The sequence below is a fragment of the Cololabis saira genome, chromosome 10 (assembly GCF_033807715.1).
Source record: "Cololabis saira isolate AMF1-May2022 chromosome 10, fColSai1.1, whole genome shotgun sequence".
In the NCBI taxonomy this organism is placed as follows: Eukaryota; Metazoa; Chordata; class Actinopteri; order Beloniformes; family Belonidae; genus Cololabis; species Cololabis saira.
In genome coordinates this window covers 35971842-35995826 of record NC_084596.1, presented here as the reverse complement: position 1 = coordinate 35995826, position 23985 = coordinate 35971842, and the positions used below count along the sequence as shown (strand labels likewise).

At 39.2% G+C, this 23985-nt stretch overlaps 1 protein-coding gene across 2 annotated transcripts; it reads right to left on the bottom strand.

Annotated features, from left to right (window-relative positions):
• Window positions 1-10908: 10908 nt before the first annotated feature.
• pigr (polymeric immunoglobulin receptor) lies at window positions 10909-23489 on the bottom strand. Of its 2 annotated transcripts, none has more exons than XM_061731247.1 (8): window positions 23111-23489; window positions 22186-22530; window positions 21484-21565; window positions 21059-21285; window positions 11775-11868; window positions 11597-11685; window positions 11438-11484; window positions 10909-11333 (listed from the first exon to the last, which is right to left on the bottom strand). In XM_061731247.1, exons 1-8 carry the CDS (start codon window positions 23151-23153, stop codon window positions 11250-11252), a joined length of 1011 nt encoding a protein of 336 aa, XP_061587231.1. In that variant the 5' UTR covers window positions 23154-23489; the 3' UTR covers window positions 10909-11249. The 2 variants fall into 2 exon arrangements, with proteins under 2 accessions (XP_061587231.1, XP_061587232.1); XM_061731248.1 differs by having other exon boundaries at window positions 11775-11865; window positions 23111-23488.
• Window positions 23490-23985: the final 496 nt, after the last annotated feature.

Here is a 23985-nt window from a genome sequence, read left to right as displayed (position 1 = left end):
CACGAGTCACAATCCATAAAAGAGCAGCAAATGCAGTCACTCTCACACTGGAAAAAGGGGGAAAAAAGAAAGAGAACAATGCAAATGGACTGCTCGACTGTACACTGCACACAAAGTCCACTTGACTACTCTAGTACACAGCTAATGGCATGTCATTATTTATTTATTTTTATTTTTAAAAAGGAAAAAAGTGGATCTTAAAGGGGGCAATATGTCTCCTTTAATAGCTGTTAAAGGCAAAAACTAATAATCTTTAAAGAGCTGACACCATTTCCTGAAATCTCAATGAAATATCTGACATCCTTTAATCACAGTTCCAATAAGATCAAGTACAACAGCTCCCTTTTAAACCAGGTCTTTGCTGCACACTTCACAGCAGCTGTGATTTTTATACAACTCCGTCTGTCGTGGAGTTCTTGAAACTGCTTATGAAGCATTGTGCAACTCTCTTCTGGGATACAGCAAATACAGGGTATATGAGGGTAAGTGGTGCCCAAGATGTGGAAGCGGATGTTCCTACTCTGATCTTTCTTTCTGTTTTCCTCTTTATAGTAGAAAAGATGTTTTGCAAATGTCATAGTTAGCGCCTTCATGATTGAGAGGCTCAAGTCGAGATGGTCAAAAAGGTGAATTAAAAACACTTGTTTCATCTGCAGGTTTCATAAATGCTGTTGTTTACAGTGCTGAGACAAGTATACAGTGGAGAGCCGGAGTTGCCTTTGTGACCTTGATGTAAATGATACTCCTGCACCGGTGTGTCCTTCATACCTCACCGTCACGGTGGCTGCTCCCTTCCCATCACCCTGCAGCAGATGGATGTCATACTGTGAAATGTGAGCGGCTGAATGAGATTGCAGACCTTGGCAGTGCTTCTGATAACTGCTAAAAGTGACTGCTAATGCGCTGAACAGGAATGTTGCCTTTTTCCTGCACGACACAGGTCCATGTTGACCCCCAACACAACACGAGACATTAATAAAAGATTCTTAGACAACACACAAAGGCGGACTTTTCTATACACTTGTATACCATGTGAAAGTGATGACATTCAAAACAATTCAGCCTGAAATAAAATTATAAGCAGAGTAAATAATAAATAACAAATTTCCACTACAGAAGAATTACACCTCTTTTGATGGAGCATGAGCTTTTAGACTGAAAGCACTAAGTCTAATTTGTATAGACTTGAAAACCTAAGACAACAAGAGTTTGTTTTCTATTTTATAGAGCACCCTTTAATCATTCTAGAGATGCATTAATATTAAAGTAGAGAATTTGATGTTTTATAGGAAAATAACAAAATGCAGTGCATATAAAGTCCAGTCGGTAGGTGCATTAATATTAAACTGCAAAATGGTTTTAAAGGAAAATGACAGCATCCAATACATGCAATGTTTATATATATATATATATATATATATATATATATATATATATATATATATATATATATATATATATATATATATATATATATATATATAATATATGTATATATATATATATATATATATATATATATATATATATATATATATATATATATATATATATATATATATATATATCATTTTTGTCCATCGTTCCTGTAGTTTCTTGTGCCGGCCCCCCTTTTTTCTCTTTTTTTTTTTTTTTCTTTTTTTTTTCTCTTTTGTGCATGTTTGCAGGCTGGAGCCTCGGGAGCTGCGTTCTGGCCTGTGTTCCCGGCCCTCCCCCCCATCCCCGGTCATCCCGTTGCTGCTTCCACCTGCCTACGTGGATGTCTGCTGTTGCTGCTTCCGCCTGCCTGCACCCCCCCCCACCTCTGGTCATCCCGCTGCTGCTTCCACCTGCCTGCTGTGTGCTGCTGACGTCCCTGACCCCCCCAGTCTGGCCTTCGGCAGGAGGGTCCCCCCTTATGAGCCTGGTCCTGCTCAAGGTTTCTTCCCTCCTAAAGGGGAGTTTTTCCTTGCCACTGTTTGGCTTAAGGTTTTTCTCCCACTATGGGAGTTTTTACCTGCCATTGTTTATATAATAATTGCTCGGGGGTTTATGTTTATGTTTATGTTCATGTTCTGGATCTCTGGAAAGCGTCTAGAGACAACATCTGTTGTATTAGACGCTATATAAATAAAATTGAATTGAATTGAATTGAATTGAATATATATATATATATATATATATATATATATATATATATATATATATATATATATATATATATATATACTATAAAAGCTCCCATTACAACCATATCTTGACTTTTCTTTGTTAATATCTACTGGGAGCCAGTTTACATTTCATCTGTACCTTGCCTCTTTCTTTTGTCTTTTTTGAAACCTGAGACTCAAGTTTTACCAAACTGAATTGTGGGTCCATTTGAAATTGTATATTTGTACATTGAAAAGTCACAAGCATTATCACAAGCATTATCCAATCACATTGTGGCTAAACAACTTAGTGCAGGCTGAAATCTCACATAAGGTGGGGCTGCGTCCGAACGCCTGGCTTTCTGTGTACCTAAGAGGAAGAAACAGGGGCGTCTCTAGGATTGTGACACATCTGGGGCTTAGCCCTGAAAAGTTTTATGATGTGCGCGCTTAGAGCGCGCGCCCGAAAATTTTGGACATAGAGACATTGATTTATCACGTACAATTAGGTCTCTGCATTAATTCTGACTCTACACCTACTGTCTTTGTTCATTTCTTGTTTGTAACTTTTTACTTTCACTCCACACTTGCCTTTCTCATTTACTTATATATATCAAAATGTGTGCAGCTTTTTCAGGAAAAGTGTTAGTGCTATATCTTTTTTCTTTTCATACTATACCAATCTCAAATCTCACTGCTCTGCTCTGTGTTGTGCGTCTATAGAAAAGATACAGGGGTGCTCGTTAAGATGTTTATTAACACAGTTCCCCACAAACACATGATAAATGAAATAAGACTGACAGTATCAGGCATCAGAATGGCTTGTCTTAAAAGACATAGGAAAATTCTCGACGTGTACGAGAGGAGAACCCTGTAGGGGGGTCCGGGGGCATGCCCCCCCGGAAAAATTTTGAAAAATAGACTCAAAATGGTGCATTCTGGTGGTCTCAAAGCTCCATAATCACATCTTTTATCAATGCAAGAATACACACAAAAAATCTGAATTTTTGCAAAGAATTATGCATTTTGATAACATAATAACACGCATTCATCATCATGGGTAATTCTTCATGCATGAATAAATCTTGAAATGAAGATAATTATATCTTAAACTTCTACAATGGCCAGAATCCCCCTTTCCCACCGAAAAAACTAGGGATGCACGCACCGAAATGAAAATTGGAGGCCGAACCTGAAGCCGAATAAAATGTAAAGACTTGGCTGAATACTGAGTACCGAATAGCCTACGGAATTCGGTTGTTCACAGTTTTTCATTTATTTTGCCATTTTTTTTTTTTTTTTTTTACCGAATACAAGTCATCTGAACAGCTTTCTGCCTGCTGCCTGCTGTTTTGACTCACGACATGCGTCGTGGGACCTGGAGGTGTTAACCACTTGTGCGCCAAAGCCAAAGAAGTGGCTTGAAAAATAAATAAATAAATAATAATTGTTAATTGAATTGTTACTCAAATCTGTCCACTGTTTTATCTAAGCATCAACATAAGAGGACCGTAGATTAACCTAAACACACAAAAAAAAAAAAAAAAAAAAAAAAAAAAAAAAATTTTTTTTTTTTTTTTTTAATTCATATTCGGGGCTAATTAAAAAACATCCGGGGCTTTAGCCCCGAATGTTTTAGCCTAGGGACGCCACTGGGAAGAAATCTGTTTTGTTTCTTATACAGTCATCAGCAGGGGACACCCCGAAGCATCAGTCATGGTGATGGATTGTTTGTCAATTTAGACACCCAAAAGTACACAGTAAAAACATAGTAAAAATATTTTTAAATGTCCCATAAAAAGATGAGCAACTGATTGTTGTCCAATCTAACTCTGACATTAGCATTGCTGCAGCTTGTGTCAATCGACACCAGCAAATCACACGACTGTGGACTTGCAAACAATCTAAACCGCAGCTGACAACAGATAAAGGCACAAAGCAATGCCATGCAGGTAAGTGTAAACACACCTGTCAGAACAATCTAATAGTTCTCCTCACAGCGGTTTTAGAAGAAGCACAAAAGTCTGCAGAGTAAAACAGGAGAACTCCAGAGCTCCATCAGCTCCCGGTGGAGTGAGAGTAGTACTCAAAATTACCCGGGCAGCAACATAAGACTCATAGAAACCATCATCCTCTAAATTGCAGTAGTCATCTTAATAATACACCCATATGTGCCAGCGGGTCAACAAGGATTTGCTGGATCATTTGCAAATGGTAAAACAAAAGCCTGAAAGAGATATTGATTCCTGCGCTTATGTGTAGATCTGTTTGTTTTGTTGGCATGGGAGAGTAATTATCCTTCAAGACTCAATATATTTTGCTACATTTTATAACTACACATTCATATTAAATTGAAAAAAAATTGTTCAGACTGCAGTGCAGAAAGATTTTAACCGCAGCCTTCAGCAAATGAGTCATTTATCTTAAGCTGAAATGTTTTTATATGCAAATAAGTAACAGGAGGGATCTGATATTCTGTACTCTTCATTCTTTAGATAGAAGTTGTTAAAGCAGCACAATGTAACTTTCAGCTTTTGTTGAGTTTGGCGGCTCCTTACAACAAAAGCGGTAGTGCTTTACCAGAAAGAACACTACATTTCCCATGCATGAGCATCAGCGCGTACTGCCGGAAAACTCCCGTCCCCGTCGCGTGCATTTGTTTTGATAATGAAATAAGATGGGACGGACTTTCAAAACTACTCTTCTGTTTTCAGCGGTCGTTTGCAGGATGGATAGCGAAGAGGTAATGTATGTGTTTTTGGCTAAACAATATAATATGATGATGTTGAAAATCACTAAGTTCAATTTGGTTTTATTAGTGAAGTCTCCCCCGCCCCCCTGTGCTGTTTCAGCCAGATAATGCGCCCCAAACTACAAACGTTTTTTAGAGGGACTTCATCATAAATTAGTAGTCAAACATACTTACTGACAAAATAAAAAAAAATACTTTATAATCTGTAAATAACTAAATGCCCATTCCTTATATTTTGCAGATCAGCCCTGTAAAATTTTACAGTTCTCAGGAAAAATACTAGAACCTAAGATCAATCCCCTGTATGTGAAAACATTCTAATTTTGATTCTTATTGAACATAGAACTTTACATTTAATAATAATAATGCATTTAATGCACTTTCCATTCAATGAATCTCAAAGTGCTACACTTAGACCATTCATACACATTCTCACTGGTGGTGGTAAGCTACGTTTGTAGCCACAGCTGCCTTGGGGCAGACTGACAGAAGCGTGGCTGCCATTCCGCGCCAAACGGCCCCTCCGACCACCGCCAAACATTCATACACATTCACACGGGGCAAACTGGGTAAGGTGTCTTGCACAAGGACACTACGACAGTAACTGGGATGGAGCGGGATTCGAACCGCCGACCTTCGGATCATTGGACGACCCGCTCTACCACCTGAGCTACTGCCGCCCCCAAACTTACATTTGTATCATAACAATTCTGTCTCTCTTGTCGGACATCCCTCCTCGTCTTTCAGCTCACGCCAGCGAGTGAATGCTGGGCCAATGTTTATTCTTGTCTGGGCATTTTTTTTTTTTTGTCCGGGCATTTAGCTTGTTACTCTCCCGCTTTCTTTTTTTCGCCTCCTCCGATGAAACTTTTATTTTCTCCAGTTTTTTCGCTGCTTCGGCCATGATACCAGCTTCTGCTGAGCTCTGCGCTCCACGCCCCGCCCATTTTCATCTCGACTACGAATCGGGAAGGAGGGGGAAGTGACGTATGCCGTAAAGCAGTCAAAGCCATAAAGATTTGTAGTTTTTTAGTGTTGCAGGGTTCCTACCATGCTCCTCAAAGTTACATAGTGCCAGTGAAGGCGATACAGACCCCTCACACCATGACAGAGGTTCATTAAACCTGTTGGAAGTTGATGTACCATCACAATGATGATGATGAAATATTAAATTAAGGTGGAAAAGTTACATAGTGCTGCTTTAATGTCAGACTCTCAGAGTCTCAGGCTGATGGAATAAAGTTATTGCTCGGTATTTCTAATGTTTAGTAAAAGGTTTTGCCAAAATATGTTTTCCCTTTAAAGCAATCCATTCTGCACACATTTTAGTGTGGAGGAATTCAATGAAGAGGCAGACGAAAACACGCACTCAAATCAAGAGTTGAAATGTGAAGCTTCCAGTCATAGAATGAAATGGAATTTCAATCATTCTCATTCAGCAGTTTTCAATGTTTTTCCTGAAAGCAGAAATAGTCAACATCATATTCACAATGGCTCTGCTCTCAGCGGCCAGCGCTATCGCCATGCCTTTCCTGCAGATAATGAGAGCGCAATGCTCCTTGACCCAGTTAGACCACATCGTCAGAATGTCGCTCCACGCTGGCAGTGACATTTAAAATCACAATCGTCATCGTCCACGGATCTGAACTATGGCACAGCCTCACAAGTAAATGGCCCAAAATGGCTAATTTCTTCCGGGAGTTGCATGTTTCAGAGGAAGCAGCTATCACACAAAACCAATTTGCCCCGATTCTCAGTCTAAAGGATTTGAAATAAATGTTGATAACATTATTATTGTTTGCAAAAGAATGCTATGGAATTGTGCAAAAACACTAATTAATTTTCACCAAAGGGAAATCACCTCGGTAGCTCTTAACGTTACAGTTAAACATTTGTGGCTCCAATATGTGTGGGCACTGGGGTATGAATAAACAAAGATGATGCCATTTCTATTGTGCTTTTTCTTCTTTGTGCTTGTGAAGGATTTACAATCTGAAACACCTTCTGCAGTTATATTAACACAATAAACAACCTCCTGTTCTTGCAAAACGTGCAATTAGAGTTAATTGGAAAACTTTTGTTCTACGTGGAGCCCTAAAAGATTGTTTTATTATAATTTGGCAAAGAAAAAAATAATCTAAATGCCGGTCCAGGGGAGCTTCGATAAAACGCTGCTCTCTTTAAAAGATGAATATATCAATTAACAAAATTTCATTGACTTTCCATCCAGATTTTATTCTGTCTACTCTCCGAGCTCAAGGATCGACCATGCCATCATAACCGTTGCGGTCCAAACAACTGAAATATATATTTTAATGTCTTTTCACAATTCAGACTGATACTTTTTTGCATTAAGGACCATAAGCTTAATGCATAATGTACATTAAGTCTCTCAAAGTCCCTGCAAGACTGAAAATATGATCTCTCCAATTTACAATATTTCTTCTATCTCTGTAAAAAGCTGTTAACGTGTAGACATTTACTAAAGCTCATTACAGCTTTCTTCGGGGGTCAATGTGAGGTCCCCATGTGTTTGGAGTGTGTTCCTCCTTTTGTGTCAAACCATGAATGGAGACACTTAATGGAATCTACAAAAGTGTGCTTCTGAAAATGAGAGCAAAATAATGCAGGCAGTAAAGAAAAGGAAGCAGAAACCACTTCAGAATGTAAGAATAAAAGTGGAGAAGCAAAACTGAGCAAACCAATTCATAGGCTTCACCTTGCAACACATATTTAAAACACCTACCATTTCTCTGTCAGATAAAATGATGTGTTTCCCTTATCCAGAGCACCGCTGCACTGACAATGTCCGTGGTCTTCATTCTGCCGTTTAAAGGGCAACTAAGTCTAAAATGGTTCTCCATTGTTCTCTGCAATCAAACCGCTTTGGATATTAATTTATTTTTAATACGACATTAAAGGCTGCACAGGTTTTAAAGATAAAGGACAAGAAAAATCGAAGCTTCTCTTCGTGTTTTGCTGTCCAGTTGATTCTCGTAAACGGCTGCTTTAGGTATAAATGAAAAGCGTGAAGGAGCAGAGTGTGAAATCTGGTCTGAAGCTGCAAGGAGGGGAACGGAGATCTGAGGCATCGCAGCAGGACTCGCCTGGAACCTTCATTTCCAGCCGTATCACTTTGGTCAAGCTTGTGTTTGAAAAGGGTCGTCCACCAAGGGACTGTTTTTATTTTTTCCTTCTTTTTTTGCTTTGGTTTTTAATGTGCTGTTACTATAGAAACACACAGGGGATTTATTCCTCTCCCTCAGCGCTGCCTCACAATGGATTTACACTATCTCTGGTTTGAGGCTTTTTCCAGATTCTGGAAATGTTTTCACATAAGACACCTGGTTCTTTGTCCCCTGCTCACATGATCACGTGAGCATCCAGGTGTTTACACAGATGTTTCTTATTTCCTCATCAGCAGCTGCTATGATGTTTACCAGCAGAAGATGTTAGGAAAACCTGGATAAGCTGTTTAAGTGCCAGGATATCCGACTTCTGTAGAAACACAGAAGTTTCACAAAACCCAGATAAAGGCCTATCCAGGAGCAGATAGAAAGGATCGTACATAACTAGGATTCTGGTACATATATAAATCCATTCACTGTGAAATTGTGGCTTACAGTAAGAAAAAAAATGAATGCACTGTGTTTTTAAAGCCTGGTATGTCTAAACAGTGCCCTTGCAAAAATATATATTTTCTTTTCATTGGGCCTGTGGAAAGCGGCGTGCTCCAAGCTTTCGTCTAATAGTCAGCGGATTATTTTTATCCTTATTGAGATGCATCCTAATCCTCCCATCCACTTGGGCTCTCTCAGACAAGAATAGTGCCACATTTATTGTTGAATACATTTGCCTGTCCAGCGCCTGGCCTTTGCGCCAGTAGCTGCAGAGCAGAGAAGTCTTATCCTTCAGTCCGGTCTTCGACATTTCAAACTGATGCCTTATTATCTGCAGCAGCTCTGCACAAGGTGAGGACAGATTTATCGATTTTATACACCCACAAATAGGAAACACTCGAGCAAAGGGTTGCAGGAATACAATTTCAAACGCAAGCAGACATAAAAGAAAATGAGATTGTTTTCAGAAATGACACAGAAAAACACACAAACCCTATGAATATGAGCATGTAGGATGGATGTATTTTCTGTGAAGAGGTCTAGAAGGAGAGGCAGCAGCTTCCTTCTCTCTCTCGCTGTGAGTACTGTTTGGTCAAAATAACAAAGGCACATTTTTTGTGTGCATGAACAGACACAGTCCGCGACTATACATCACAGGGTGAACACATTTCAATCAGCGTTGACCTCCATCTAGTGGCAGAACTCATTCAGCCTGAAACTCATTACTATTAATGATGGAGTCCTTTCTAACAGCGAGGAGACCAAACGGCAAAAGAGACTTAACTCATGAGCGACTCTTCCACGGTGAATTATAAAACACACGTACACACACAGACAGAAGTGTGATTGCAACTTTGCGCAAAGTCAAGCAGGCAAATCGCAATCATTTCTTTGGAATTATCACTAATATTTTGTAATTTACATGAATAAACGAGCAAAAAGCATGATTTTTTTATTCTGTTTTATTTTCCCTCATATATTACTCCGAATACTCCATTTAAATTCTGTAAAATAACATGGCATTTTCTCCCTGTGGGGACTAATTGTGTCTCATAACTATGACCGTGACATTATAAATTGTCTTCATGTCTTCATGTCAGTCATAAAAGCTGGTGAAGACAATCAAAACGGAAATGAAATGAAACTCCAAATCCAAGCCGTTCATTTTTGGTTTATCACATTTTTTACTTATTAAAACTACAAACTTATTTTGCAGGGGAAGTCCGGAGTTGGGAAACACTATTTCAAAACGCCACCGAATCAGGTCGGATTAGTTCACAGAATACTTTCATCCATCCATTATGTATATCGGTTCTTTCCTATTCAAAGTTTGTGGATGTCTGCTGGAGCCCGGCCAGCTTTCTTTGGGGCGAAAGGGAAGGCTGCAGCTTGGACAGGTCTCACCGAATACTTAAAATAGATCAGAAAATATGTCTCAAATGGGGTAGCTAGCTAAAGAACTTGGCATTTGCAGGAATCCTCAGTGGAGCCTGTCCCGGCTGCAGAGCACAGCCTTGGCAGGTCCACACTGAGACACTAAACATGCACGCTCACACCCACTCCTACAAACAATGTAGGATCACCAACCAACCAACCTAAATTTGATGTTTTTGACCCGTGGGAAGCAGCAGAAATACCTGGAGAAAGCCTATTAGGCAACTGGAGGAACAGGAAGAACCCAGCTGGGACTCAAATCAGGACCCACCTTAGATGTCTAACATTATGACTCACAAGAACATTTTTTATTCAAATCTAAGATATATGTATACGACACCAAAGAATATTGATTCTGAGTTGAGTGTTTCTGATGTGAACTCATTCAGCATGTGGTGGAGTCTTGGCTCCACGGGCGCTTTGGGGTCTCATTAGCCCGTTCAGTTTACAAGTCGGACACGTTGTTTGTGTCTCGGTGTGAGAACAGCCAGATCAAGCATGAAATGCAGAGCTGTTCCTTTCAGAGTTCATTTGTAAACTCCTAATCTATTCTCAGTCGTTCCTTCCCACCTCCAAGTAAAAACACCTCACGCTCACATTATCTGCTTTTAATTGCAGCGAGATTTCTTTGTTCGTGTTTAAAGGTGTTAATTAGCCTTTTTATTTTGAGACGAAATTTGAAACAAACAACAAAAAACTCCATGAATCTATAACTGCAAACAATAATAAAAATAAAATCATGTTTTTTCATGTTAGTTCCACAGACTTCAAAAGACATCTTGCGGTGAATATTATTTCTGGATTTATTTCTCTGGATCTTTTTCTTTATTTCTCAGTTTTAACTTTTAGTTCCTTAATGTCCAGATTAATCAGAGCTTTATACTTTCTCTAACAATAGCAAACACTGTCCCTATCTAATCATCAAAAATAAATATGAATCTGAGGGAAGAATGAGTCATGGCTGAAATGTCTGTGGAGCATTTTTATTGATCTAAAACTGGAAACAGATAAACAACACTGTAATTATTGACCACCGTGTGCATGATATAGGGTAAAACGTTATTGAGGAGGTATTCACCTCTCCTGTACTTTCTGGGGGAAAATTACATTTTGAATTAGTTTATTTCTGAGCTCTGCAACGTACAGTATCTGGGCTGTTTTTCTCCAAAGCAGCAAGTCAAAACACAGGTGTCTGGTACATGATACAAAAGGACTCAAGAAAAAGACCTGCATGTTCTGTGCAGTAGATTAACACACAATTAAAAAAAATACATTCAGTTGCAAAGACTTGAGGAAACGCTCCGCAGAAGGATCTCAGTACATGTGGACCTCCTGGGAATCCTTGTTAAGAAAAATGACAGCGGCACTTTGAAAGTCGCCAGCATCCCCTGAAATGCGCTTTGAAAAGACAGGAGAAAAAATGGCTGTTAGAATTACTGAAGAATCATTTGAGAGCTCCCTGACAGCAAGAGCTACAGCGCTTCAGTGTAATGGGGCCTTACGGTGAATTTAGAGTTCCTGTCATCAACTTCTCTTAGAGGATCTTTCCCTACAAAAGAGAAGTGAGGCTATTTAAAGCACCGGTAGCAATTATCCTACTGCATCATAGTGACAGGAAACCTGGCATCATGGAAACTCAAGGAAATGACAGATGGCCTTACGATGGAGCCGCCACAACCTGGTGACCAATACGATCGCCCCCACGAGGACCACGACGGAGGACAGCACCGCCACGGACGCCATCATGTGACTGCAACACAGATGCAGAGCAGGTCTGCGGAGGCCGCACACGTCCACTTACACAAACAGCATGAACTGCAACCGTGAGACGACGCTTACCTGTGACCTTTCCAGGAGTCCTTAGTGATGGGTTTAGGTGGGGGCAGGTACGCGGGAGAACGGCTCATGAGTGGGGATGTCACAGAGACAGCTGCTGTCGAGGAAGACGTTAAACACAGAGCTGAAAAACATACCTGGGGTTTAAAGCAGCTTTTTTTTTAGTTATTTAATTTCCCCAGCTGAAAAATGCCATGGTGACCTTGCAATCAGAGAAGTGGACGGAATTTTTATACTTATAACCACACTCAGAACAATTTTATCACATTTAGAAGTTTCAAGTGGTAAGTCTGAATGCGGAAGATTTGGTTTGAAACTATTAAAATCTGTGTTTTTAAGGATTCTCTTTATTTTCAACCAGACAGCTTGGAGAACTGTTTTGATAATTCATCTGTTGAAGTACCTGCTGAGTTCAGTGTCCACCATCCTCTCAACCACTGGAGGGAGATGATTTTTTCTCATTTTTATTTGCTGCTATTATCAGGTTAAACCTTCAGTTTTCACACTTTGTCTGGAATTACCTATTATACTGAGAATCATTAAAACGCACTGTTGAAGTTCAAATATATGATAAATTAAAGCTGCAAGCAGCGATGAACGGGCCCTCGCACTCACGGCCACCGCCCCCCATAAGCATATCAGAAATGACACCACCCACGACTCTCTATGTCAAACCATCCAAAAGTTATAGCAGAAAAAAGGGACAACCAATCAGAAGAAGGGGCGGGGCTAATTCAGGCCAATGAAGCTCAAGGACTCATTACAGAGTCCCATGACACCACCCACGACTCTCTATGTCAAAACATTCAAATGTTATAGCAGGAAATAGGGACAACCAATCAGAAGAAGGGGCGGGGCTAATTTTCGCCAATTATGATCAAGGACTCAATACCGAGTCCCATGACACCACCCACGACTCTTTATGTCAAACCTTTCAAAAGTTATGGCAGAGAAAAGTATTCTAGGGGGCGCTGTTGAGCCGTTAGGCCACGCCCATTAATGCAAACCATGAAATATCAAATGTATCGACAGGCCTGGCTTTTCTTTAAGTTGCGACATGATACAGGTGTGTACCGATTTTTGTTCATGTACGTCAAACCGTATTATGGGGCTTGAGGCGCAAAGTTTTTTCTGTCTGAACCAACCAGATGAAGGGTGGGCACGCTTTTTGCCGTCTAGCATCGCCACTGTAACACTTTTGAAAGAGAAAAGTAATGCGTGGTGTCGGAGGATGGAGACGCACGTTTTGATGTATAACACACCTGGGTGCACGTTACGTTCGGGCCGTATTAATGACCGAAGAAATGGCATAAATTGCGCCAAAATTACACGATTAATTCAAAATGTTCAAAATGGCCGACTTCCTGTTCGGTTTCGGCCATGGCGCCAAGAGACTTTTCTTTAAGTTGTGACATGATACAGGTGTGTACCGATTTTGGTGCATGTACGTCAAACCGTATTGTGGGGCTTGAGGCACAAAGTTTTCTAGGGGGCGCTGTTGAGCCATTAGGTCCCGCCCATTAATGCAAACCATTAAATATCTAATTTTTCACCAGGCCTGGCTCAGTGTTTCGAGAGGAGGTAGTAAAACGTTAATACTTTTAAGTTTAACAGCACACTGGTTGGATGAAAGCTTCGTGCCACACAGTACAATTCTAAACACAACTTTTATCTTATTTCTAAAGATAAAGGAAGCTCTGAAAACCTTAACAAACCATGGTTTACTATAGAACTTAGGAAATCTGCTTTAAAGAAAAACAAGCTTTATAAAAGGCATTTTCAAAGTCCTAGTCCTTTAAATTGTGCTACATACAAAAATTATAGGAATAAATACAACCACCTTATTAGAAATAAATAAATGATCTATGGAAAATATTGAAAGAATTACTCAACAAGATAAAAAAAATCATCTATTCCAGCCCAGTCTACATTTCAGGATGGCGCATAAGATAACAGAGCATACACAAATCACAGTAACATGGATCACTGCAAAAACTCACAATCTTAACAAGAATATTTGTCTTATTTCTAGTTAAAATGTCTCATTTTAGTAAAAAAATCTCATTACACTTAAAACAAGAATCATCACTGGAAAAAACAACAATTTTCCCCTGTTTCAAGTAGATTTTCACTTTAAATAAGTACCAAAATCTGCCAGTGGAACAAGATTTTTTTGCTTGTAATAAGAAGATAAATCTTGTCCCACTGGCAGATTTTTCTACTTATTTCAAGTGAAAATTTACTTGAAATAGGTGAAAATGGTCAAATAAGTTATTTTTCTGGTTTTATTTTTCTGGTGATGACTCTAAATGTTGAAATAGCAGTAAAACCACATTAATTGATGAAATGACATAAGGGATGGAAAGGGGGGATGGCAGTTTTACAGGGGGGATGATTTGGACCGTTTTTATTTCAGGGGGGAAATCCCCCTCATCCCCCCTCAACTCGAGTACTGATTATAATAAAGTGTCTTATAAATCAATAATTTTAAAATCTCAATCCTTATTTTTATTTAACGGCCAGGGTTTATAGGCTGCATATTTACACTGTGTAGCCTGAAAGTGAACTGCAACTTACGTGCGGACGCATCTTTGCTGTGGAGGGGGCTGAATAAATCAACCAATTTTTGACATTTGGCCGTGTCTTCCTCCAGCGCCTTTTTTTTCTCTCCCTCTCGGCACCGCCTTGTCGAGGCAAAACCTCATTTTAACTCTCCCTCGCTGTGGAAACAGCCCCTGCTTGTAATAATGGCTGCAGCTCGAGCGGCAGAGCTGGTGGTGGGCGTGGTTTCAGCAGCGGAGGAGACCGAGGGGTGGTGTGCATTTTGGTGACGTAAAGAAAATGCACCAATCTGAACGGCTCACAGAAACCACGTGACACTGGGGGACTCTGTAAGGGTGGGGGCGAGCAGATCTTGCAGATTTTTATAGACGAATCCGGCGAAACCCGGAAGTCGAGCGGGCCGCCATTACTGCGGTGGCGGCTGCGCTCCTCCGCTCCAGCCCATAGACATATATACGTATGGATCTATTACTCCGCTCCCTGCCAGGCTCTCTTAATGTATTTGTATCATCGGAACACTCCTGTCCCGTCACGTGCATTTGTTTTGATAGTGAATGAAGAAGGGATGGACTTTAAAAACTACTTTTCTGTTTCACCAAGTGAACAGACGGAACGCAAAAAAAGATGTTAAACTGCTGGAAAGGAACTGGAATTTACCAGGATACCTTAAAAAAGGAAGCCAGGGAGCGGTATATGGAGAAAATAATGATTATTAACGGTTTGGGTTCATGAAATCACTACTAAAGAATGGAGCTCCGATGAGGATTTACTGCCGCAGTTCTGCAGAACCACCGTCTTACTACCTTGTTTAGTGTTGGCAGCTGCTTTGGTAAATGTTTGACTCGCCATGTGTTTCAATAAATTAGTATAATAGTACAACATACAGTACATCTTTTTTATTACTCTTACTTCTCTTTTCTTTTTTTTTATGCTGAAGAGGCGTGAGCAATATTTTTCTTTTCCTCGTGAGATTATTTTTTTCTTCTGCAGCTACAAATAGAGTTAACATTTTTTCCCCAACAAACTAGTTTTATCTGCAGATTGGGGTTATGTATGTATGTATTATGTATCATCCGGAGCTGAGATAGTTCTGCCCTTCAATTAGAGACCTGTAATTGCGTTTTTTTTCGTCATCGGATGCCAGGCGATCAATAAAATATTCTTGGATACCTAAAATTAAACAAAACATAAACAGGTAATATTTAATTGTGCAGACGTGCCTCGTAAGGAGAGGAGGTGGAGAGAGCTATATTACAGTGTTTAATCATACACTCCCTTATCTCCCTATTCCTCTATTCTTTCCTGCTTATCGCTCAAACAAATCATTATTTATAAATTAACATCAGCATTAATTTAAGATACCTTCATTATTTATGGAAGGCCACTGTCTAACATCATCAATCCAGCTATAATGATGCTGTAGCGCCAGGTTACAATAACAGCGCTGCGGTGGCAGATTGACACCTGCCACCGCAGCAATGGCGCCGCCGCAAGATGGCGGCGCACACAAACCGGTCGCCGGATTCGTGTATAGGGATTTCATCTTTTCTGTGTTGGCAGGCGGAGGGGAGACCTATGGAGCCAAATCAGGGCCAAAAGTTTTGCTAATTTGAAAATAAAATTTGAACCTGAAATTTTTTTTTTACAGTTTCAGTTTTATTTTTTTCAGTATCAGATCTTTTTTTCAGTTTCAAATCTTTTTATTTCAGTTTCAAATCTTTTTTTCAGTTACAAATCTTTTTTTTTCAGTTTCACGTCTTTTTTTTTCAGTTTCACATCTTTTTTTTTCAGTTTCACTTCTTTTTTTTTCAGTTACAAATTTTTTTTTCAGGTTCAGACTTTTGGCCCGGATCTGGCGTGGGGGGCGTGGCATCAACTGAGAGGGGCGTGGCATCAACTGAGAGGGGCGTGGCATCATGAGTGACAGCAGAACAGAGAAGGCGGGGGACGTTACTCAGTCATGTTGCCTTCAGGAAACGTAGGTTGCAGAAGTTATCAGTAGAAGTATGATTCAACACTGTATATACACCATATTCACGTGATTGGCAGTGGAAAAAACTGATATTAGTGACACTTTCTATTTAAAAAGCTGTTTTAGACCGTACTTGGCACCAATCGCAGTATAAAAGCAATAAACTATGTCAGACTGTACAGTTCAACAGCCACACTTTAAAGTTTGACATTTCCCACTTCCACATACTACCAAGTACGGTCTAAAACAGCTTTTTAAACAGAAATGTGTCACTAATATCAGTTTTTTCCACTGCCAATCACGTGAATATGGTGTATATACAGTGTTGAATCATACTTCTACTGATAACTTCTGCAACCTACGTTTCCTGAAGGCAACGTGACTGAAGAACGTCCCCCGCCTTCTCTGTTCTGCTGTCACTCATTATGCCACGCCCCTCTCAGTTGATGCCACGCCCCCCACGCCAGATCCGGGCCAAAAGTCTGAACCTGAAAAAAAAATTTGTAACTGAAAAAAAAGAAGTGAAACTGAAAAAAAAAGATGTGAAACTGAAAAAAAAAGACGTGAAACTGAAAAAAAAAAAGATTTGTAACTGAAAAAAAGATTTGAAACTGAAATAAAAAGATTTGAAACTGAAAAAAAGATCTGATACTGAAAAAAATAAAACTGAAACTGTAAAAAAAAAATTTCAGGTTCAAATTTTATTTTCAAATTAGCAAAACTTTTGGCCCTGATTTGGCTCCATAGTTAAATATGTTAAAACAAGAAAACGCCCTTTAAAGATTTTCTAACAGTTTAGTTTGTTATGAACGTCAGAGATGTAGTTATAACACTGCATACTTGTGAATAATTATAAACATTGAAAAACGTACTTTTATATGAAAATAACCAGAAACAGATAGCTATAACATGGTATTTATATACTGCTTTAATGAACATTATTTTTATAGCCTATAAGCTATAAATATTATTTTTCTATTTTAATAAAATTAAATGTTTTTCTCTCATTTCAATTAAAACAAATAGGAATATTATCGGTTTTAATGACAATTATTGTACATCACAGCTAATTGTAAAATACATTGATTCAATTCGATTATATACAGGAATTACAGGCTATGATAATAATAGAAAAGAAAGAAAAATGACTCAAACAAAAAAAAAAACAGTGAGTGAGACAGGCAAGACAGCGACAACCAATGTCAACAGTGTATACATATTTCAAAACACAGACAACAACTTCTGAGCAAGTGGTTTGTTGAGCAGATATTGGAATTAATCTCAGATATTTGCATGAGGTCACTCTCACTCTCAACTAAATAAATAAATAAATATATATATATATAAATACAACAATACACCCCTCTCCTCTTAAAATAAATTCAAATAAACAATCAAACTTATTTCCTTATACAATTTATACAAAAACCATATGTCTTTGTAAAAGAGCATAATACAAAGTCTTTCAGAATAAATGTACGTATTTTTAACGTGTGACAGCATCCTGTATCATAACTACATCTCTGCCGTTTGTACAAACCAAACTGTGTGGAAATCGGGTAAAGAGTCTGGGAGTTATGAATGATTGTAGTCCGGGAGAAACCTTGCTCAGTAGAAATGATGCACTAAGACGCAAATAATGCCCTGTCCAAGATGGCGGCCGCATCGATCGGCGCCCGGTCCAAGATGGCGGCCGCGCCCCACCCCCCCTCCCCCGAAGAGCTGCGCGCGCATTCCAAACTGCACTCATCCCCCCACCTTCCCCCCGCGGGAGCTCAACCCCTCCCCTCCCCTCCCAGTGCTGCTGCAGCAGTCTTCTCAGCTGCAGCAGCACTGCTGGATCTGACTGAGACACAGTCTGATCACACATAAATATTCATTTAAAATCACGTCTAATGATTATCAAAATCACAGGACATTTTCAAAATACAGTAAACAATATACTTATGAAGTCCCATATGTCTATGACATTTATTGACAAAGACATAGCTTTTTACGTTATTAGTTCATTTTTTTAATTTTTAGAGTGACAAAGTTCTCCGAACATAATATGTTCCAGTGTATGATTTTTTAGTCCTGTTGTAAGCTATCTGAAACTGTCATTTGATTTTCCTTACACAAAATCTTTGATTTTTAATTCATATTTTTCCAGAAATACAGAGTGACATAAAAATGCCAATTCCTTTCAAGAAATAACCACGATACGCGACACGGTCAACAAGGAACCTACTGCCAATCAAATGTGTCAATTACATTAAGATTGGATAAACCAAACAGCAACTAAAGCACATAATTTGATGAAAAATGTATACCTGACCAAAAGGTGGCGCTATGGAGTTCATCCAAGATTGTCATATCCACTTGTTCAGAATGCAAGCCCGATTAAATGTATTGAATTTGGGTTCATTCTGACCAATTATGTTTAAGTTACAACAACTTTTATGTTCATGGCGAGACACCGAAATTTGACAACCTCTGACAGCGACGCCCTTTGACACAAACTTACAGTTTTCTCTGTCAGTCATCGTCAATGCCTTACCTATTATCTCACCAACTTTGAGATCAAGAAACTGATCTCGTTTGGAGCACAGATGCAAACTAGAAGACATGACAATTCCTGGTGCCAACAGGTGGCGCTACAACCGATCCTGAATATTCCACCATAGATGTCTTCAGGCTCAACCTACAATCATGCACATACGTTTTCGGCCACATCAAATCATGTATTGCTGAATTACAGCCAATTGATGTTTGATGGCGAAGCTTAAAAATGACCTCAAACTTCGCCGAATGACTACGGTCACGCCCTCTGGCAGAAACTTAAAAGCTTCGCAATTTAGCGTCGGCCATGTGTCTAGATTGTACAAACCAAGTTGTGAGCCAATTCGATAAAATCTCTAGGAGGAGTTCGTTAAAGTACGAGGCCTAGAAATGATCAGAATTCATGAAAAATGACATTTTCTGTTCAAAATGCCGGACTTCCTGTGTAACTTAGACCATGGGTCCAAAAGACTTTTTTGTAGCTCTTTGTCTAATATAATACACACATAAAGGTCATTGCTGTAAGTCAAACCATATTGTGGGGCTCGTCAAAAAACATAAAATAGGTGGCGCTATAGAGCCCATTCTTGTGGACCCATGCCTGTCGCCCATAAAATACGTAATTTTACGCGACTCTGGAAGCGTGTGCAAAATTTGGTGAGTTTTTGAGCATTTTAAGGCCTCCAAAAAGGCAATTTATTTACGGCGAGAATAATAATAATAATAATAATAATAATAAACATCACAGATACAATAGGGTCCTCGCACTTTCAGTGCTCGGGCCCTAATTAAACCTTAATATGATGCCAAACAACTACAGTTGTTAAAAAAAAAAATGAAAAAAATAAAACACAGCATCTTTTGTTTCTATGGTTTCTGGTTTGCTTTGATTAGCACTTATAATTAAGTTATTAATAACCTGAGAAGACATTAACACATGACAGATTATGCTGCGCCGTCAAATACTGGTGAAAAACTGAACTGAAATTCAGAAGCAGTGCGTGAACAAGGAGGCTACCCTGGATGCTTCCGCAGGAGTTAAGTGAGTAAATGGAGGTCAGGTGCTGTCGATCAAATGCACTTAACTAACTAATCAGCATGTGTGGCCGCATCGATAAGAGCGCACGTCCTCAGAATTTGATGTTCTTGAGCACTTCAACACTTGTGAGCACAATACCAAGGAAGACAGGCCAGCTCTGATTAACTCAAGGAGAATTTCAGTCATTCTTCACCATAACAATCATTCTTCATGAGGGAAAAATGACAGCATCGTGCCTGTTTTTCATGTGCAGTTCTTTTGAACTCATTAATTGTAATTCTTCAAGGACTTAAACAACATTAGGGACACAAACAGTGCTGATTTAGATGGTGGGCTTCAGAAGCTAAGTTTTGTTTTCAGTTTTTATTCCCCCATTACTATAATAGGGAAGTCACTGGATGGATGGATGGATGGATGGATGGATGGATGGATGGATGGATGGATGGATGGATGGATGGATGGATGGATGGATGGATGGATGGATGGATGGATGGATGGATGGATGGATGGATGGATGGCACCATATAAATTATGTAATCCATTATGATTGGTCTTTACTAAGAATATACAAGTATACTGGATGATATTTTATTATCTTGCAAAATATCTTTGCATCCTGATAAAAATGTCTTTCTTATTAAAAAAAGTTTTTTACCTGATAAAATGAGTAAAATGCTGAACCTGGCAAGGTTTTGGCTAATTATAAATATATAATATTTTCATTTGCAGAGTTTTTTTCAACCACTCATTGAATTGTGAATTAACAATGAATCCATTGTTTGTTTCTTTGTTGCTATACTGAATTCAATGCTAGCAATTATGTTCTGCATATTATGGTTATAAAGTATGAAAGACATTCATTTTTGCTCAGAAAAATAAGGAAATTGTACACAATAAATTATTTTGTACTTTGCTTCTGGTACTCTGACCCACAACCCCTCTTTTTTTTATGTAACCGACCATCAAAATAACAATAATTTTATTGTGGTGTATAAAAGGACATTTCTCTTTGCCAGTTAAATATCCTAAAGAAGGAACCAAACTAAAATTTCAAAGTTTTTAAATGAAATGAAATTAATGTATCTTATAGGTGGAGATGCCAATTAAGGTGGGAATATTTTATTTAAAATATATATATATATGTATAGTTTTAAGGGTTCTTTATCCACCTACTTGTCGTGGGCTTTGGTGCGACCACCACGTGCACAGTTATCTTCTGCTGCCCTGCAGAGCACCAGTACCAGCCAGTGTCTCTCATCTCCAGCTTCTTTAAGGTTACAGTGAAAGCCCTAGTTCTGTCATCTGTGATGGCCACGGAGGAGTCCTCGTAGCTCCCGTCAGGCCCCGTCGACAGGCACGATCTCCAGTCTCCACTCCGGCACCACTTCTTCTCACTCTCTCTGTTGGCAGGGGAACAGGGGAGCGAGTGAGCACTAACCGTCCAGCGGTGTCTAAGGTTTTTGTGATGAGTAATCAGTGCTTTTTCTAACAGTTTCTTTTTTTTTTTTTTTTTACAAATAAATAACACTGGCACAATAATAATAATAATAATAATAATAATAATAATAATAATGTGATAAAAAAGGAAAATCAAATGCCTGTATCTCTCACTGTAGTGGCATTCTACTGTGGCGGTGCTTCCCTCATCTTCATATATTCTGCTGTTCACAACTGACATCCCTGCAGAAATGATCACAAAAAACCACAGTGCAAATCATTAATTGCCTTTCAATGTGCGATTTAGGCCTGTGTTGAAAAAATAGATTTTCCGATTCTAAATCGATTCTCATATTAATTCCTAAAAATCGATTCTTATGTCTAAAGATCGATTTTTTTTTTTTTTTCCCCATCATTTTCGCCAGGTGAACTTTAATCCTATTAGTCGGACACACAGTTTGTCATGACACTTCTGAAAAATGCCAGGTGCTTCATGGCAATATGTGTGCGTGGTGACAGAATAAATTAGATACGCTAAAATGATTTGTTTACTGCATGAACTGTTGCAATTTCTTTCTTTTTTGCACTTTAAATGGATATTGAAAGGCCAGTTTGAGTTATTTATTTCTTAGTTATTTCACAATAATTATTGTGAAATTATTATTTCACTAGTTATTTTATATATTTCATATAATTCAGGCAACAGCTCAAAAAACATTTTAAACAACACTAAGCCAAATCAATATCGAATCGGATTGAATCGAATCATGATAATCGATTCTGAATATTAATAATCGGAATCGAATCGATTCTTGACATTTGAATCGAGTGCGATTCCAGGCGGAGAGTGTATAACTGCTCACCGTGAATGACTTTAATGTTTGTGAAAGTGGAAACATCAGCGCTCCACAGGCCGCCTATCTCCACGCCGCACATGTACCAGCCCGAGTCCCCTTCCTTCAGGTTGTTCATGGTCACGGTGAACACCAGCTGGACGGGGTCGTCGAAGATGCTCACTTTGTCCTGGGCCGGGTTGACCACGCGGGGGTCGTCGGTGCGGGCCAGGCTGCTGCAGAACTCCCTGGTCCGGCCCTGACACCAGTACTTCACGTAGGTGGCATACTGGGGCTCGTAGTGGCAGGGGATGGTGAGAGAGCGACCCTCCAGGACTGCAAACTCCTTCTCCGTCGTCACCCCGCAGAGGAAGGCTGATAAAAAAGGAGATGATGGACTTTTAGAGTTGCTGCAGAGCAGAACACTTATTTCCTGTGGATACTTTTTAACTGCTTTGAGGAGCGAGGAAAGTGGCCTTGGCCAGTTTATGATTTCAAGTTTCCTTTGTGACTCAGCTCGGTTCCTTTTTTTTTTTTTTTTTCTGGCTTCCCCTTCTATACTTCTTATCCCACTATTAGATTATCCCTCTACAATACACAGGATTTCAAAGCCTTGACAAAATAAACATCAAACATATTGTTGCCAGAGGGCGAGTGGGAAGACAGCTTGGAAGATTTAGAAAAACAAAACAACTACAACAAATTCCTTCCGCCTCCTGCAAGAAAATGACAGCTTTAACCAACTTTTAAGTTTATTTACACTAAGACTAATTTAGAAAAAGTTATTAAATAGTAAAGTAAAACGAGACTTTAATAGCATGTGATATAATAGCAAAAGTATTTTCCAAAAATGCAATAACAATGTGAGGAGGCTGCACCACTGACACAAATCATCTCTGTGTTTTTCTTTTCTTTTCTTCATTTCCATGTACAAACTCTTTTCGTCCTGTCATACCTGGGATCCACCAGCTCAGGGCGAGTATGAACAGTTGTGTCATGGTCCAAGCTTCAGGTTTCGGGGTGATTAGATCAATTTTCTTCCCAGCAGAGTTTGTCCACCGACTCCAGGTTCCGCAGTGTCGAATTCCCCGGCGGTCACGTGACCGCAAGTTAGATCCAGATGTTCCAGATGTTAACCGTGTCAGCACCAGTTAGCTTTTCACGGCGGGATGCTTTTAGCAAACAAAATCCAGTAAACTGCGTTGCTAAAGTCACGTTTTTAGCGGTTTCTCCATGACTCTTTGTAAACAAACTGGTTTTAATGTGTTTTTAACTCCGAAACTGGTTAGAGTAATGAGTAGCCTACAACTAAAAAAATAAAAGTGTGCCACCCAATAAATATAATAACGAATCAATAAGACTTGTGTAGAGAAACTGAGTTAACAACATGGAAATATGAGACTGCCGCAAAGGGTGCCTTTTTATTTTGTTGTCATTGCCGGAAAAACCTCTTTATGATCTCACTTATGTCCTGGAATTCGAGGAACTGAAAGTTTTATTTTGAAAGTTCCGGCCGATATGAGAATCGAAACCTTAGGAAGGAAACTCGTCCCGTTTCCCCGTTTGTCTCTGTTGCATCTGTGCCAGATTTGATGTGAACTTTCCCTCCGATTCTCAAGCATGTCACAATGAAGAAAACATTAATAGTTCAATGCCATGGCACGCAAAGAAAACAAAACTGATGACAAAGCCAATTATTTACATAAGGTTTTAACCTCTTAAATGCTTTTTATTTCATCTTTCTATTCATTGAGAGGGCGAGAAAAAAAACCCCAACACATTGTTGGTGGGATACTATCTTTTTAAAAGGAAGACTTATGAATTGCTCCT